Source organism: Bos indicus x Bos taurus, chromosome 11, assembly GCF_003369695.1.
Source record: "Bos indicus x Bos taurus breed Angus x Brahman F1 hybrid chromosome 11, Bos_hybrid_MaternalHap_v2.0, whole genome shotgun sequence".
NCBI lineage: Eukaryota > Metazoa > Chordata > Mammalia > Artiodactyla > Bovidae > Bos > Bos indicus x Bos taurus.
The window spans coordinates 61,108,322-61,125,446 of record NC_040086.1 but is presented as its reverse complement, the minus strand read 5'-3'; the positions used below and the strand labels follow the sequence as shown (position 1 = coordinate 61,125,446).

Genomic DNA, 17,125 nt, shown 5'->3' with positions numbered 1-17,125 from the left:
CACCCTGATGGTTAGGTCCCAACTCTAAGCAAACTATTTGGTTTCATTAAGGGCTTCCAAAAAGGTGACCAAGACAATCCTTTCAGGAGCCAACAGTAAAGTGACTCTTTAGATTCTAATGTGCACAATCTATCACTGAGGGTAAATACATATATAGGCAATCAGTCAAGTATGGGAATACTTTTATCTATTTTATGACAAAAAGGAAAGCAGCATTTCAATTTCACTTCCATTAAGGCATTGCAATTTTTAAAAAAAATATTGAAGCAGTACATCAACAATCTCAGAGGCAGGAAAGGGTAACAGTTTTTAAAAAAATTTAAATCAAAATAGATACAAACATTTTAAACAGACAAATACACTTGCTAAGCATTTCATAAAATAAAGTATGATTCTAAGAAATTCATTAGAATGGCAAAAAAAAAAAAAAAAAAATCATTAGAGAGTTCTCTACAGTTAGCTTTTTAAATGAAGTTTAACCCCCTTTTGGGAAGGGAACTATTTCAAAGGGTTCATTTTTGCACCCACCCCTGTCAAAGAAGGTCAGAAACACTCAAGTATAAAGTCACTCCACTGCTGTGGCACAAATAGTTTCTGCGGCTAAAATCAAACAAAGACCAATTAAACTAATCATAACGTTCCAGTGAACACAAGGAAGCTCACCTGGTATTTCTGGACTACTTTCGTGAATTTTCAAATCTACTCAGTTCTTGGTATTATAATTACCTTGACCAAAATACTGTGAAATTACTGCTCTGATCTACTAATGGCTGCAAAAATCAAGTCATTGTGGTTTCATGCCAAGGGGCCATAGCAAGGTGGCGCAATGATTTCTGACACAGAAGACAACTTCTAAAAACTCAAAAGGGAAAATTAACGGGATGTGGTTTACATTGCCAAAGACTGTTCATTAATTACCAATTTAATCACTGCTGGAGGCATGACATTACAAAAATCTGGCTGAAAGTTCTAATAGATTATGAAGACCACCTAAGAAGAGTGACCAAGAAATGTACAAAACAATTAATACTGTTTCACTGCTATCAAAGACACTCAGATTATTTTACATCAAGTGAAGCAAAGGAATTAGTAGCTTCACAGTGCCACCACTAGGAACTGTAAATACAACAGCACACAATTAGTAATGCACATGTGACTTTTTATTCAAGGCATATATCCCTGGGAAAGCCAGAACATGATAAGGAGAACAAAAGAAAATTGAAATGAATAAAGATTTAAACTCTACTCTTGTGCATGCTGAGCAATATCAGAACAGGCAATATAAAATCCAGCTCTTAGTAATGGTGATACCATCCTGGGATGTTCAACACTGCACTGAACAGCCATATGGCAAACGTCTATGGCCATTAACAGTCGCATAAAAGGAGTGTTCCTGATGTTAAAATACCTAGTCCTAGCTTCTTGTATTCACGCAGTCTCAAATAAATAAGACGTTTGAGACTAGGGGTTTGTGGCCACATAATAGAAAAGATGCTTGAGTTTTTCCCCCCAACAATGCTAGTATTTTGTGTGACTTTGAAGATATGCGAGCAAGGTAACAGTATGTTTTCTAAGAAGTCTAGTAGCCTTTGTCAGGATAGCAGACTTCAACTTAAATTTAGACATAATAAACTATTATTTAAATCATAATGAATAAAAACCACCACCCTGTATAAAGGCATTTATGCTGAATACAGAAGAACATCGGCATTCTCCTATAAAATGCAACTATAAAAAAGATAAGCTATATATTTTAAGTGCCTTACTGGTCTAAAAGGGATTATGTACATTAATCTTCTGTCAATTGTGTTACAGTAAGAAATAAGAAAAATATTTTCATCTTTATGCCCTGGGTGTAGACTTTCCAGCTTATACAGAGAATAAAAATCTGTAAATAAGACAAATTCTTACTCTCTACGTTATTAAAGGTTTTAGATTTCTTTTTATAAAAACTGATGTTCTTTTAAAATTATAAATGCAAAGTTACCTACTTCTTCCGCATGATAGAATAATATGTGTAATTAGGGAAAATTAAAATTTTAGCTTGACCTTAAGTTTAAAGCTTGATTCCTAGAAGCTAGCCATTTAAATGTAACACAACCAATACTCATAAATATATGAGCTTAATCTTATATATATTTTTATGAGGAGACATACATGGGACACACAAATATACATGAAAACTATGAGGAAAGTTTCTATCAGAGATTATCAAAATGAGATTAAGTGCTTTTTTACCAGCTGGATAGTAACTGTTTCTTTATCTGGAAAAGATCTAGTAATCTTATCTAAATCTGCTATAATTATCAGCACAGCAGACTACACACATTTAAGTCAGTATTTTCCAATTATCATCAAAAGTATAAAGCTGATGTCCCACCCTTCATATCAACAAAACACCTTTTAAAGGTTCAGTTCAGTAAAGAGCAGTTTGCATTCTTTTGGTTCTTACCAAATAAGCCCTTAGGATTCACTATTAAGGACCAACCAGTAAAAAAACAACAACAAAAAATTTCTATATCTTTTTTGGATTACTGATCTTATAGTTAATTAAGGACTGCCCAAACTGAAATTCCTTTCTCATATACAGAGTTTTCTTTCAAAGAGTTAAATATTCCTGCAAACCTTTAAAGACAGATATTACAAACCTTTCAGAACTCGCTGCTAACTTGCAGTTTGATCCTGCTAAGTGAAGATGAGATTGAGAGCAGGAGGAGAAGGGGATGACAGAGGATGAGATGGTTGGATGGCATCACCGACTCAACGGACATGGGTTTGGGTGGACTCCAGGAGGTGGTGATGGACAGGGAGGCCTGGTGTGCTGCGGTTCATGGGGTCACAAAGAGTCGGACACGACTGAGCGACTGAACTGAAGATGGGCTTCTATGACTATTTTAATGGGTCACTTACTATGCTTGCATATTAAATATTAGGGAAAAAACTTCAAGTATGGATTATAATAATGTTGTGATTTCTTGCTGATCTTTCTTTAAAAAAAATATTCCAAGTACCTAACAACTGTCTGCAAACCACATTCTTATGTTACATAATTTATGATTGAAAAATGAACATATTTACAAATTCACTGACTGTTAAGTGACTGGACTAATTAAATTGAAGAATCATTCTCAGTTCTCCTTTTAGACTTTCTATTTATAAAATAGATTCTATTCTCTCTTAAAACTTAAAGGTATAATTAAACCTATACAGCATCCTTTTTCTGTAAGGTTCATAGTGTTTTATATCCTAATAACACCTCCAAGGAGTGTGGGTAGCAGGACTGTCATTCCTTATTCTTAGAGTGTACTGATCCTAAACTTTAGTACATCAAATGCAAACATCTCTTTTAGCTAAAATATAATTACATGAGTATTACTAAATGTCATGATGGATTCATAAAACATTTTTTTAAGCAACTGTATTCTAATGTAAAGTAATAAGCAAAAGATTATTTTGAAATAGATTAGCTTCTTACATTCTATTTACGCATTTCTTGAGAAAAAAGTGTTTGGGAGAACTGAGTAATAAAGAAAAATAATAAAAAAGGAAATATTTTCTTGAAAAAAGGCTATTATGTTTTTCTCAGAGTTTAAGTTTAAATATATAATCAAGGAAGCTCTTTTGGCTATATAACGGCTAGACTATTGCACCTGTCAAAACCCTGAGTTAAACTTTGAAAAACATTATTTTAAGTATATGTGGAGAATAATGCACAAAACAAATATCACACCTGAAATTTATATTAGTAAAATGTAACATACAAAAATCTTCATAGGGCAAAAGAAATAGAAAGCAAAGAAATATAAATCACAGAGCTCAAAGCAATGAAATCTGTCTCCTACAGAAAAATGATTTCAGGAAACACCTGAAACAGGTTAAACAAATGTTTAAAACACAGAGATACAAATGACTAACGTAAACTACTACTTTCCCTAAAAAGACCTAAATGCATTATGTACTTGTACCATGTTCTCATTAAAACATGCAATGGTAGTCTTGACAAAAATTAAGAAGAATTATAAGGTTTATAGTATCTACATTTGTAAGTTCCCTTTTAAGAGAAATTATAGCTCAAGTATTTCCCAAAGTAGAGTTTGTACATGAGGATCCATGTGGTAATATTACCAAGAGTTATCCTCAGTGTCTTAGAAGCTATTTCCTAGCCTGCCAATCTAAAGCTACTAATTTATATGAAGGAATGTTTGGTTAGAGTGATGTGATTCAAGGCAGAGGTGGGAGCTAACCTCTACTGAGTGAAGTGAAGTAAAGTGAAAGTCGCTCAGTCGTGTCCGACTCTATACAGTCCATGGAATTCTCCAGGCCAGAATACTGGAGTGGGTAGCCTTTCCCTTCTCCAGGGGAGCTTCCCAACCCAGGGATGGAACCCAGGTCTTCTGCACTGCAGGCGGATTCTTTACTAGCTGAGCCACAAGGGAAGCCCAATCTCTACTGAGAGGTCCCAGAATATGGAAAGAGTAGGTAGTGTCAGACTTTGGTGTGTCCATACCATAACAAGAAAGGAAGGTATCATAATGTAGGATTCAAGAATAGGAAGAAGTGAATGATATAGGGAACCCTGAGTCTTGCAGTGGCAAATGTCATATCTGTAACCAATTTGAGAGAGGAGAACCTTTTAACTTTCTCTGATCAATGATAATCAGTTCTGCTCTAAAGACCTTCAGAAAGTTGATCTTTTCCCATTTACCAAGAAACTCCTTACAGCAACTCCAATTTTTCATATTTAAGCTCATGTTTTTATTAGTTGACACTCAGAAGATATGATAGACTGTCACTATCCCCTCCCTTCATTTTTCATTAAACAAATACTTAGTATTTGGTGCTAGGAATATACAGTTCATATACTTTAAATAACTCACAGTTGAGGGGAAGAAAGAGATAATTGGATAATAACATGGGATAAATGTGGCAGTAGTGATATATACAATACAACAGAAAAAGATACAGGAAGAAGAATTTCTTTGCTGCTAGAAGCCTTTGACAGAGGTACTCACAGAAGTGATTTTCTTAACAAGGGAAGAAAGGCATTTCAAGGAGAACAGCAAATGCTTAATACAGGAATGAAAGAGCATGATGCCACATTCTGTCTAAGCAACTTATAGAGCTAGACTGTAGAGTGAAAAATGGGAGAGAGGTGAGAAATGAGGCTAGAAAGGGAGGGGGTAGGATTTGCAGGAACTTTATATGAGGTCATGTTGAATAGTCTGGAAGATTATTACTCTTGGGTAGGTAGGAGTTACAAGAAAGAATCTGAGCCTTCATATACTCAAATTAGTACTTAAACTACTTCCCAGTTCTTTATGTTTCGTAAGCCTGTCTTTCCTTAAAAGTACATCTTTGCTTTCAATCCTTTAACACTTCTCTGAATCCTCTGTAAATTTTCTCAGTCCAGAACTAGAAACAAACTAGATACCTATAAAGGGGATAAGTTGTACTGAGTACACAGACACTGCCCCATACAATTATGTTTCTATTTGGGTACTCTAACATCAGTTGTTAATAGCTCTACTCATTCTTCCTGGTATTCACCAGTAGATTCTAGGTTAGTTGTATAGAAACAAAGTTTAGAAGGATAAAAGACATTGCTGAAGAAGTCCTAAATCTGCAGTCTCTTAAGAGTAAGTAACTTTTTCACATAGCTCTTGAAGATTTAAGGTTAGTGTCTCTAAGACTTGGGGTCACTTCAGGGTACTACTAACTTTTTTCTTTTTAACTCCCAGGAACTCTCAGTTAAACTAAGAACACAAAAAGCAGTGGGTACCTTTAGGTATCAATATATATATATATATATCTCCATGCCAGCATCTAGACTCTTAGTACCAGAGTATACATTATAAAGGGCAAGATAATTTATAATGAATTTAAAAATAAGAGCGTGGTAAATTAAGGCACAAATTAAAGAGCATAAGGAAGTGAAAATGGTAGCAATCAGTTCACTAAATTAGATGCCAGATTTTTCTATTTTTAGTTAGACCTGCTTTTTATTTACCAGAAGTCTTGAGCTCTTCAGATTGAAAAGGATGCTGACACTAAAGTAGGGATGGCATTAGTCATGGTTCCCTTACCTATTCCATCGTGGATACCAATTAATATGAATGTCACACAGGAGGAAAAAAAAAAACTTGCCTCCGTATCACAAATGGAAAAACAGATTTAGAAAGATTAAGTAATTTCTACTTTTAGTATCACTTAACTCATACTCAGTTGCTCCAGAGACGAAATTTGGTATTTTCCCTTTTAATTTTGTCAGCCAAGTTGGCCATACTAGTTTTCCAAAATATGGACAGCACTGCAAATAATTTCAATCGATATGTACAAGAGCTACCAGAAATGATGAAGAAAATGATTAAATTAAGAAAACTATCATGTCACTGGAAAAGAGATTATCAAGTTGTATACTAAATTGAAAATCTGAAAAGCAATGGTAAGGTCTAATTTCTTTTGTAAAATTGGACTTACTTGATATTTCACATTTTCTTTCTTAAATAATTTCAATATTTGCTATAAGGCCCACAGAGTAACAAATGTCAAAACTAGAGCAATAGTTCCAGGATGTAGTATTAAGTTCATGGAACTGATGTTCTTCACAACACATGAATATAGGGCTTGACTTATTTGAAAAACAAGCAATAGTAGAATGTGCAAGAAAGTTTTAAAAGTGACCTTAAGGGTTTCCCTGATGGTCCAGTGGTTAAAACTTCACCTTCCAAAGCAGGGGGTACAAGTTTGATCCCTGGTCAGGGAATTAAGATCCCAAATGCCTCACAGCCAAAAAATCAAAATATAAAACAGAAGCAATATTTTAACAAATTCAATAAAGACTTTTAAAATGGTCTATACACATACACACACACACACACACACACACACACACAAACCTTTTAAAAAAAGAATAGTATTTTTTTTTTAAATAAAGTAAACTTAAACTATAACTGAGAAGAGGCTACAACAATATTTCCCATGCCACATGCTCATCTTACAACGTGACTTTTAATAGTCCTCCTATTGAGTGGTGAGGTCTACCTCTCTGCTACTTAAACCTGGGGGGTGGTTTTGTATCTCCTCAGGCTAACAGTATGGCAAAGGGACTTTTAAAGCTAGAACATGAGAAGGGAATGGCTATCCACTCCAATATTCTTGCTTGGAAAATTCCATGGACACAGGAGCCTGGCAGGCTACAGTCCATGGGGTCGCAAAGAGTCAGACGTGGCTGAATGACTAACACTTTCACTTTCATAAGCAGGGGTAAGAGAGTCCACCTATTCTCTGCTGTTAGACTCAGCCACCATGCTGTGAGAAAGCCCAAACGAGCCCAGGTAGAGAGACCAGGTAGAGAGGCCAAGTACCGGTTCTGACTGAAAATTAGCCCCTGAAATCATGCAACAGAAATAAACCATTCCCTCAGTGTCCCACCCTAATGCCTAACTTATAGAATCTGTGAGCAAAATAAAATGGTTCAGTTCAGTTCAGTTCAGTTAGGTCGCTCAGTCATGTCCGACTCTTTGCGACCCCATTATTTTATGCCAATAAGGTTTCCAATGTTTTATAATGCAGCAAAAGATAGCCTGAAAGAGGAAGGGGAGGCAAAGCATTCTTGGGACTGTTTGAAACACAGTTTCATAAGCAAAATAGGGTAAAATTTTGGTTAAGTGGGAAAAAGTGCAATAAAGTGACCAAATGTCTTCTCAGTATAAACAGAATTGATAGTACTGAATTCACTATTTACTTCACACTTCAGTTCAGTTCAATTCACACTTTAGTTCAGTTCAGCTCAGTTCAGTTTCAGTCGTATCCGACTCTTTGCGACCCCATGAATCACAGCACGCCAGGCCTCCCTGTCCATCACCAACTCCCGGAGTTCACTCAAATTCATGTCCATTGAGTCGGTGATGCCATCCAGCCATCTCATCCTCTGTCATCCCCTTCTCCTCCTGCCCCCAATCCCTCCCAGCATCGCCACACTTAGGCACAAACAAATATCATCAACTGTAAAAGTGAACAGTTCTTTCTACATCTCTCTTTTTAAAACACCCACCCCCACAAACTCCTGAGAGATACTGAAACACAACACTAATTTAAATGAAACAGCTTTATGGTCAAGTACATTTGGATATGCTAAGAAAACAATCTAATAAAAATATCCTTTTGGGATACCCCAAATTTCCCTAATTTAAAATATTTATATAAACATGTCATTTTTAAAACAGAAAGAATAAAGGGAAAAATTCCATGAGCCATTATTATCTCTTAGGGATAAATATTATTAATATTTTGATCACTTTCCTTCCTGAACTGTTCAACGCATAGATAAAAACACAGTCTTTCAAAATGGGTTTTATATGCTATATGCTATTTTAGATCTTTCTCTTTCTTTGTACAAAATTACACTATGAACATTGTTCTATGTCCTTTCAATATTCTTTCAGAACATTATTAAATAATTTTCAATGGTTACATAATAATTTTCAATGGCTACATACATATATAGTATATATATTTGTTGTAATTTATTTGATCATTCTTCCATTTTGAGCGATTGCCATTTTGTAACTTTCACTATTATAAATAACATGTGATGAAAACTTGCATATTAATCTCTGTTAGTGGGATTACTGAGTAAAATAGAATGAGCATTTCTTGAAGAAGTCAATTTGCTTTTCAGAAGGGTATGGCAAGTTATATGCTACCAGGAGTATTAAGAGTATCTTGACTTGATGAGACATCACTACCATTATGTTTCTTAAAATCGAAGTTACAGAGCATCCTGGGTGGCTCAGTGGTAAAGAATCCGCCTGCCAATGCAGGAGACACAGGTTCAATAACTGATCTGAGAAAATCCCACAAGCCGCGGAGCCACTAAGCTGGTGAGCCACAACTCACGGGCTTATAGCCCATGCTCTAGGGCCTAGGAGCTGCAACTACTGAGGACCTCTCACCCTAGAGTCGGTGCTCCACAACAAAAGAAGCCACCCCAATTAGAAGCCCATGCATTGCACCCTCACAGCAAGGAAGACCCAACACAGTCAAAAATAAATAAATAAATAAATATGTAAATAAGATTAAAAATATCCAAGTTACAGACTTTATAGGTAGAGTAAGATATCACAGACAGAATAAGCAATATTTCAGTAATTAACTTCTGATGTTGAATTCATACTAGCATAATTTAGCTAAAAGTTTGTTCTACTTGGGATATTTTAAGTGTAAGCAAAATTACTGGTGCCTTAAAAAGAAGAGATGAACAATAAAATATTTGTTGAAAGTTTAAAGTAATAAATGAATAAACTGAATGAAAGACTAAACAGCTTTAAAAGTCAGGATACTCAAATTTTAAGCCTAGCTTGCTACTGTTTGCAAACCTAGGTAATTTTAAACCCCCTTTCCTAACTCATTTTTCTCTACAATGGATACAACAATAATATCTATTCCTACTTTACAAGGATTTCAGAAAATAAACAAGAAAGAAATAAAACATAAGCTTTAAAAACATAATCTCTAAAGTCAAACTGTCTAAGTTCCATTCTTGGCTCTGTCACTTATTAGCTGTGTAACCACGGGCAACTGAATTTGTTTGTGCATCAGTTTTCTCAACTATCAAACAGAGATTATATTTAACACATATAATCGTTGTGGAGATTATATGAGAAAATCCATGTGAAAGCCCTTTGTATCCTGCTTGATACACAATAAGTGCTCAGTAAACATTAGATGACAATTATTAATATATGTAAAATTTTATACATAGGTAAAATAATAGCTTTTTAAAATCTACTTGGCAAACAAATCATTTAAATCTCAAGTATTCTAAACTTAAAATCAACATACTTCAAAATATAGAGCTATAAATTTTCCATAATTTTTAGAACCTGAAACAACTATGAAACAAAGTTTATCACAAATATAATAACAATAAAATAACTTTCTTTTTGAAGAGAATATTCTTTCTCTGGCTCTTCACTTAACTGGATCCTTCTCAGCCATCAAGTCTTACTTCAAATGTCTCCTCTTCAAGTCACTCCTACCTACTCAAATTATCCTCTAATATGTCTACTAAATGAGTCATTTTCACCCTCTGTAGTTAACTTATTTATTCATCATTCTCTGTCTCTTCTCACCAAAATGCAAATTCCATGAGGGAAGAATCTTTGTCTTTTGGCCACACCTTGTGGCATGTAGGGTCTTAAGTTCCCTGACCAGGGATTGAACTTGCAACTCCTGCAGTGGAAGCATGGAGTCTTAACCACTGGACTACCAGGGAAGACCCGAAGTTTAGTCTTTTCTATTGCTACACTCAGTTCCAACTCAATAAATATCTTACTGAACCAACAAATTGATGTAACATATGGTTAGGCACTGAAAGAACTGGTATAAAAGCTACAAAATTTCTTCCTTAGAAAGAATGGCCATCTAAATTAGCGTTTCTCAAACATTTTTATCATGACCTACAATTAAAACTACATCTGGTACCAAGATCCAGTAAGCACACATACCCACGTAACTAAAATAAGTCTCACACAAAAATACTATGATGTGTGATAAATTCTGGTATTTTCCCATTTAAATATTCTATTCTTTTTCATTGAAAATAAAACTGTGCCCCACTTTATTGATTTTATATCACATTACTGTGTAAAGACTCAAAGTCTGTATATTGTACAGCATAGAAATATAGCCAGTATTTCACAATAATTTTAAATGCAGCATAATCTATAAAATATTGAATTACTATGTTGTATATCTGAAGCTAATATAATATTGTAAATCAACTATACTTCACTTAAAGAAAAAAAGTAACAAGAAAGTAAAAAAGAAGAAAAGTATGAAAAACGGTGGTCAAGCTCAGAGGTTAAGCTAGTATCTGAAAGGAGTTAACAAAAGCAACACAATGGAGCAAAGATCGTCTTTTCAACAAATGGTGCTAGATGAACTGGATATGCACATGAAAAAAAATAAACCTAGACACAGACCTTATGCCTTTCACAAGAATTAACCCAAAATGGATCACAGACCTAAATGTAAAACATAATTCTATAAAACTCCCAGAAGATAACATAAAACCTAAATGACCTTGAGTATGGTGATGCCTTTTTAGATTTAACACCAAAGGTACGATTCATGATAGAGATAATGGATAAACTGGATTTCATTAAAATTTATAATTTCTACTCCATGAAAGACAATGTAGAAAGAATGAGAAGACAAGCCACAGGCATGGATAAAATATTTGCAAAGATATATCTAATAAAAGACTGTTATCCAAAGGAAACAAAGAACTCTTGAAACTCAATAGTAAGAAAACAAATAACTTGACTAAAAAATGAATCAATGACCTTAACAGACATCGCTCCAAAGATTTCCAGATGGCATATAAGCATATGAAAAGGTGCTCCACATTATATATTCTCAGCAAAATGCAAATGAAAGCAACGAGATACCACTACACACCTATTAGAATGGCCAAAATCTGGAACACTGACAGTACCCAAAGTAAAACGCAAGAATTCTCATTTATTGCTGATGGGAAAGAAAAATGGCATAGCTACTTTAGAAGACAATTTGGTATCTCTCTTGTTTTTTGTCTTTGTTACTTATAAAAGTAAACACACTCTTGCCATAAGATCCAGCAAATGTGCTCCTTGAAATGTACCCAAAGGAGCTGAGAACTTGAGGTCATATAAAAACCTGCTTTGTAGATGATTAAAGGAGCTTTATTCCTGATTACAACCAAGATGCCTAGCAGTAAGTGAATGAAAAAATAAACTGTGGTACATCCACACAGTGGAATATTATTCAGCATTAAAAAGAAATGAGCTATCAAACCATGTAAACACATGGAGGAACCTTAAATGCATATTCATTGACTCGATGGACATGAGTTTGAGTGAACTCCGGGAGTTGGTGATGGACAGGGAGGCCTGGCATGCTGCAATTCATGGGGTCGCAAAGAGTCGGACACGACTGAGCGACTGAACTGAACTGAACTGAAGTGAAAAGAAGCCATATCAGAAAAGGTAAATATACTATGGTTCCAACTACCAACATTCTGTAAAACACAAAATTATGAAGACAATAAAATTATCAGGTTCCCAGAGGTTCAGGATGGGGAGAGAGATGAATAGGTGAAATGCAAAGGATTCCTAGAGCAGTGAAAATTCTCTATGATATTATAAAGATGGATAGATGTTATTATGCATTTGTCTAAACTCACAGACTGTGTAACAGTAGGAGTGAATCTAATGTATGCTATAGACTTTGGATAATAATGACGTGTCAATGTAGATTTATCAGTTCTAACAAATATACCACCCTGGCAGGGAGTGTTATTAAGAAGGACGGTTACTCTATGGGTACAGAGGGTATAGGGGAAAACTCTATACCTTCCCCTCAATTCTGCTGTCAACTTAAAACTGCTCTAAAAAAAAAATCTTAATTAAAAAAAAAAAGGAAAATGCAGTTTTATGTATATGTAAAATTGGGGGTAGGGCAGGGTTATCATAATTTTCAGATTCATCAAGAGGTTCATGTCTCCCTAGATCTAAGGCTTTTTTTTTTTTTTTACTATGTATTCATTATTGCCTGTGAGGCACTACAGAAAAATATGTATAAAAATATGGCTTAACACAGGGATGGTAGTCTATGATAGGAAAAAGGATTGACTCTGGAGTTTGATTAAGTCTCAGGATCAAATCATGAATTCATCATACAGTGACTACAACCTTACACAAATTATCTTACCAATCAGCCTCAGTTTTCTTACCTAAAAGGAGTTTGAATATCTACTTAAGAGGTTAAGTAAAATAGAAATTATGTAAAACATCCACTATAGTGCCTAAAACATCCACTTAGCCTATATGCTAAGTATTTTAATAAATGGTAAGCATCATTATTTGGAGAAGGCAATGGCAACCCACTCCAGTACTCTTGCCTGGAAAATCCCACAGACAGAGGAGCCTGGTAGGCTACAGTTCATGGAGTCGCGTACAGTCGGACACGACTGACCGACTTCGCTTTCACTTTTCACTTTCACACATTGGAGAAGGAAATGGCAACCCATTCCAGCGTTCTTGCCTGGAGAATCCTAGGGACAGGGGAGCCTGGTGGGCTGCCATCTATGGGGTTGTACAGAGTCGGACACGACTGAAGTGACTTAGCAGCAGCAGCAGCAGCAGCAGCAAGCATCATTATTATACTCTAATATTTTCAAAAAAATTAACTCCCATGGATAAAACACCATCTTAAACAAAGTTCACCCAAATTATAAAATTAAATTGACATAAAACAGATTATTCATATATATGTGGAAATTATAATCCAGGATCTTACTTTTTCTCATAGCTAATACTGCTGTGAAGGAATAATTACAAACTGCTCCTGCAAGTATGAATTTATCAGTTCAATAAAAGTAACAAGTACCCATAGTATACATAGTCTGTGGAAAAAAAATTTATTAGAAATATAAATAAGTTACTCTTATTTACACCCCCATGATTACAATGAACAATGTATTATTTTTAACCAATGTTCCTCACATCACTTAGCTGCCTGTTGCAGAGTGGTGTGGCTGCGTTGGTATGCTGCTTATTCCCTGCCTTTAAAGCTGCATCTCTTCTTGCTTGCTCAAGTAGAACTCTTGCTCTTTCTTTGAGTTCTTCTTGCCTGGATAACATTCGATGCTTAAAAACAAAGATACAGAATTAGAAGCCAAAACAAACAAAACCCCTCAAACCCATGTAATCCACTTTTGTAAACTAATCAACAGTTATACAATCCATCAAAATAATACAAGTCAGGAATAAGATTGTATCAATAGTTTTGTGAGATTACCTGTAGACAATACTAATGCTGATTAGAAACTGTATCTTTACTGGCTAAAACTGGGTTAATTAAAATTACATTTTTATTAGAACATAGTCGCACAAGGTATAAAGTCCATACACATATTATATGCATTGTTAATCACAGTATGCCTTTCATGAATCACAGCCTGGTTGTGGCAAAGGGTCTTGCCTAACTCAGTGAAGCTATGAGCCATGCCATGCAGGGCCACCCAAGATGAAAGGGTCATAGTGAAGAGTTCTGAAAAAACAAGATCCAATGGAGAAGTAAATTGCAACTCATTCCAGTATTCCTGCCTGAAGAACCCCATGGACAGTATGAAAAGGCAAAAAGATACGATGCTGGAAGATGAGCCCCCAGGTGGGAAGGTGTCCAATATAATAAAAGCAGAGGGAAATTACTAATAGCTCCAGGAAGAATGAAGCAGCTGGGCCAAAGAGGGAAAAACACTCAGGTGTGGATGTGTGTGGTGGTAAAAGTAGAGTCTGATGCTGTAAAGAACAATACTGCATAAGAATCTGGAATGGTAGGTCCATGAATCAAGGTAAATTGGAATGGGACATGGTCAAACAGGAGATGGCCAAACAAGAGATGGCAAGAGTGAACATGGACATCTTAAGAATCAGTGGAAAAAATGGATGGGAATGGAAAAATTAAATTCAGATGACCATTATATTTACTACTGTGGGCAAGAACACTTTAGAAAAAGTGGGATAGGCCTCACAGTCAACAAAAGTGTCTGAAATGAAGGACTTGGTTGCAACCTTAAAATGAGAGAACGATCTTGGTTCATTTCCAAGGCAAATCATTCAACATCATAGTAATCCAAGTCTATGCCCAACCACTGATGCCGAAGAAACTTAAGTTGAATAGTTCTATGCAAACCTATAAGACCTTCTAGAACTAACACACAGAAAAAGAGGTCCTTTTCATCATAAGGGATTGGAATGCAAAAGTAGGAAATCAGGAGACATCTGGAATAACAGGCAAGTTTGGCCTTGGAGTAGAAAATGAAGCAGGGCAAAGGCTAACAGAATTTTGTCAAGAGAACACAGTGGTCATAGCAAACATCATTTTCCAACAGTCCAAGAGATGACTCCACACATGGACATCACCAGAGGGTCAACAATGAAATCAGACTGATCATGTTCTTTGCAGCTGAAGATGGAGAAGTTCAACACAGTCAGTAAAAACAAGACCTGGAGCTGACTGTGGCTCAGATTGTAAGCTCCTTATTGCAAAATTCAGGGTTAAATGGAAGAAAGTAGGGAAAATAACTAGGCCATTCAGGTATGACCTAAATCAAATCTCTTATGATTATCCAGTGGAGGTGATGAATAGATTCAAGGGATTAGATTTGATAGACAAGGTGCCTGAAGAACTATGGATGGAGGTTCCTAACATTGCACAGGAGGCAGTGACCACAACCATTCCAAAAACTAAAGAAATACATGAAGGCAAAGTGGTTGTCTGGGGAGGCTTTAAAAATAGCTAGGAAATAAGTGAAGTGAAAGGTAAGGGAGAAAGGGAAAGATATACCCATCTAAAGGCAGTGTTCCAGAGAACAGTAAGGAGAGATAAGAAGACATTCTTCAATGAAAAATGCAAAGAAATAGAGGAAAACAACAGAATGTGAAAGACTAGAGATCTCCTTAAGAAAACCAGAAATACCAATGGAACATTTCATACAAGGATGGGCATGGTAAAAGACAGAAATGGTAAAGATCTAACAGAAACAGAAGAGATTAAGAAGAAGTGGCAGGAATACACATAAGAACTATATAAAAAAAGTCTTAGTAACCTGGATAACCACAGTGGTGTGGTCACTCTCCTAGAGCCAAACATCCTGGAGTGTGAAGTCAAGTGGGCCTTAGGAAGCATTCCTATGAACAAAGCTAGTAGAGGTGACAGAATTCTAGCTGAGTTATTTCAAATCCTAAAAGATGATGTTGTTGAAGTCCTGCACTCAATAAGCCAGCAAATTTGGAAAACTCAGCAATGGCCACAGAACTGGAAAAGGTCAGTTTTCATTCTAATCCCAAAGAAAGGCAATGCCAAAGAACATTCAAATTACTGTACAACAGCACTCATTTCACATGCCAGCAAGGTTATAGTCAAAATCCTTAAGACAAGCTTCAGCAGTACGTGAAAGGAGAAATTCCAGAGGTACTGGTTTTCAGAGAGGCAGATGAACCAGAGATCAAACCACTAACAATTGTTGCTGCTGCTGCTAAGTCGCTTCAGTCGACCCCATAGACGGCAGCCCACCAGGCTCCCCCATCCCTGGGATTCTTCAGGCAAGAACACTGGAGTGGGTTGCCATTTCCGTCTCCAATGTGTGAAAGTGAAAAGTGAAAGTGAAGTCACTCAGTCGTGTCCGACTCTTAAGAGACCCCACGGACTGCAGCCCACCAGGCTCCTCCGTCCGTGGGATTTTCCAGGCAAGAGTACTGGAGTGGGGTGCCATTGCCTTCTTCGTTGGATCATGGAGAAAGCAAGGGAGTTCCAAAAAAACATCTAATTCTGCTTCACTAACAATACTAAAGCCTTTGACTGTGTGGATCACAACAAACTGGAAAATTCTTAAGAAGTGGGAGTACCAGACCACCTAGTCTATTTCCTGAGAAATCTGTATGAGGGTCAAGAAGTAACAGTTAGAACTGGATATGGAAAAATTGGTTTCAAGTTGGGAAAGGAGTAGGACAAGTCTGTATATTGTCACCCTACTTATTTAACTTCTATGCAGAGTACATCATGTGAAATGCTGAGCTGGATTAATCACAAGCTAGAATCAAGATTGCTGTGAGAAATAGCAAAGTATAGATATGCAGATGATACCACTCTAACTGTAGAAAGTGAAGAGGAACTAAAGAGTCTCTTGAGAGTGAAAGAGGAGAGTGAAATAGCTGGCTTAAAACTCAACATTCAAAGAATTAAGATCATGACATCCAGTCCCATCACTTCATGGCAAATAGAAGGGGAAAAAGTGGAAGCAGTGACAGATTTTATTTTCTTGGGCTCCAAAATCTCTGCAGATGGTGACTGCAGCCATGAAATTAAAAGACGCTTGCTCCTTGGAAGGAATGCTATGACCAACCTAGACAGCATATTAAAAAGCAGAGACATCACTTTGCTGACAAAAAGTCCATATGGTCAAAGCTATGGTTTTTCTAGTAGCCATGTATGGAAATGAGAGTTGGACCGTAAAGAAGGCTGAGTGTTGAAGAACTGATGCTTTTGAATTCTGGTGCTGGAAAAGACTCTTTGAGAG

The 17,125-nt window shown here is 36.1% G+C and overlaps 1 protein-coding gene across 8 annotated transcripts in view; it reads right to left on the bottom strand.

Moving 5' to 3' along the window:
• The window catches only part of EHBP1 (EH domain binding protein 1), a 355,442-nt gene that overhangs the window by 74,762 nt on the left and 263,555 nt on the right, over positions 1-17,125 (bottom strand). For all 8 annotated transcript variants that reach the window (XM_027555607.1, XM_027555611.1, XM_027555610.1 and 5 more), the window contains one exon: positions 13,548-13,691. In XM_027555607.1, coding sequence (XP_027411408.1) covers positions 13,548-13,691 — 144 coding nt within the window. The remainder of the gene's footprint in view (positions 1-13,547; positions 13,692-17,125) is intronic.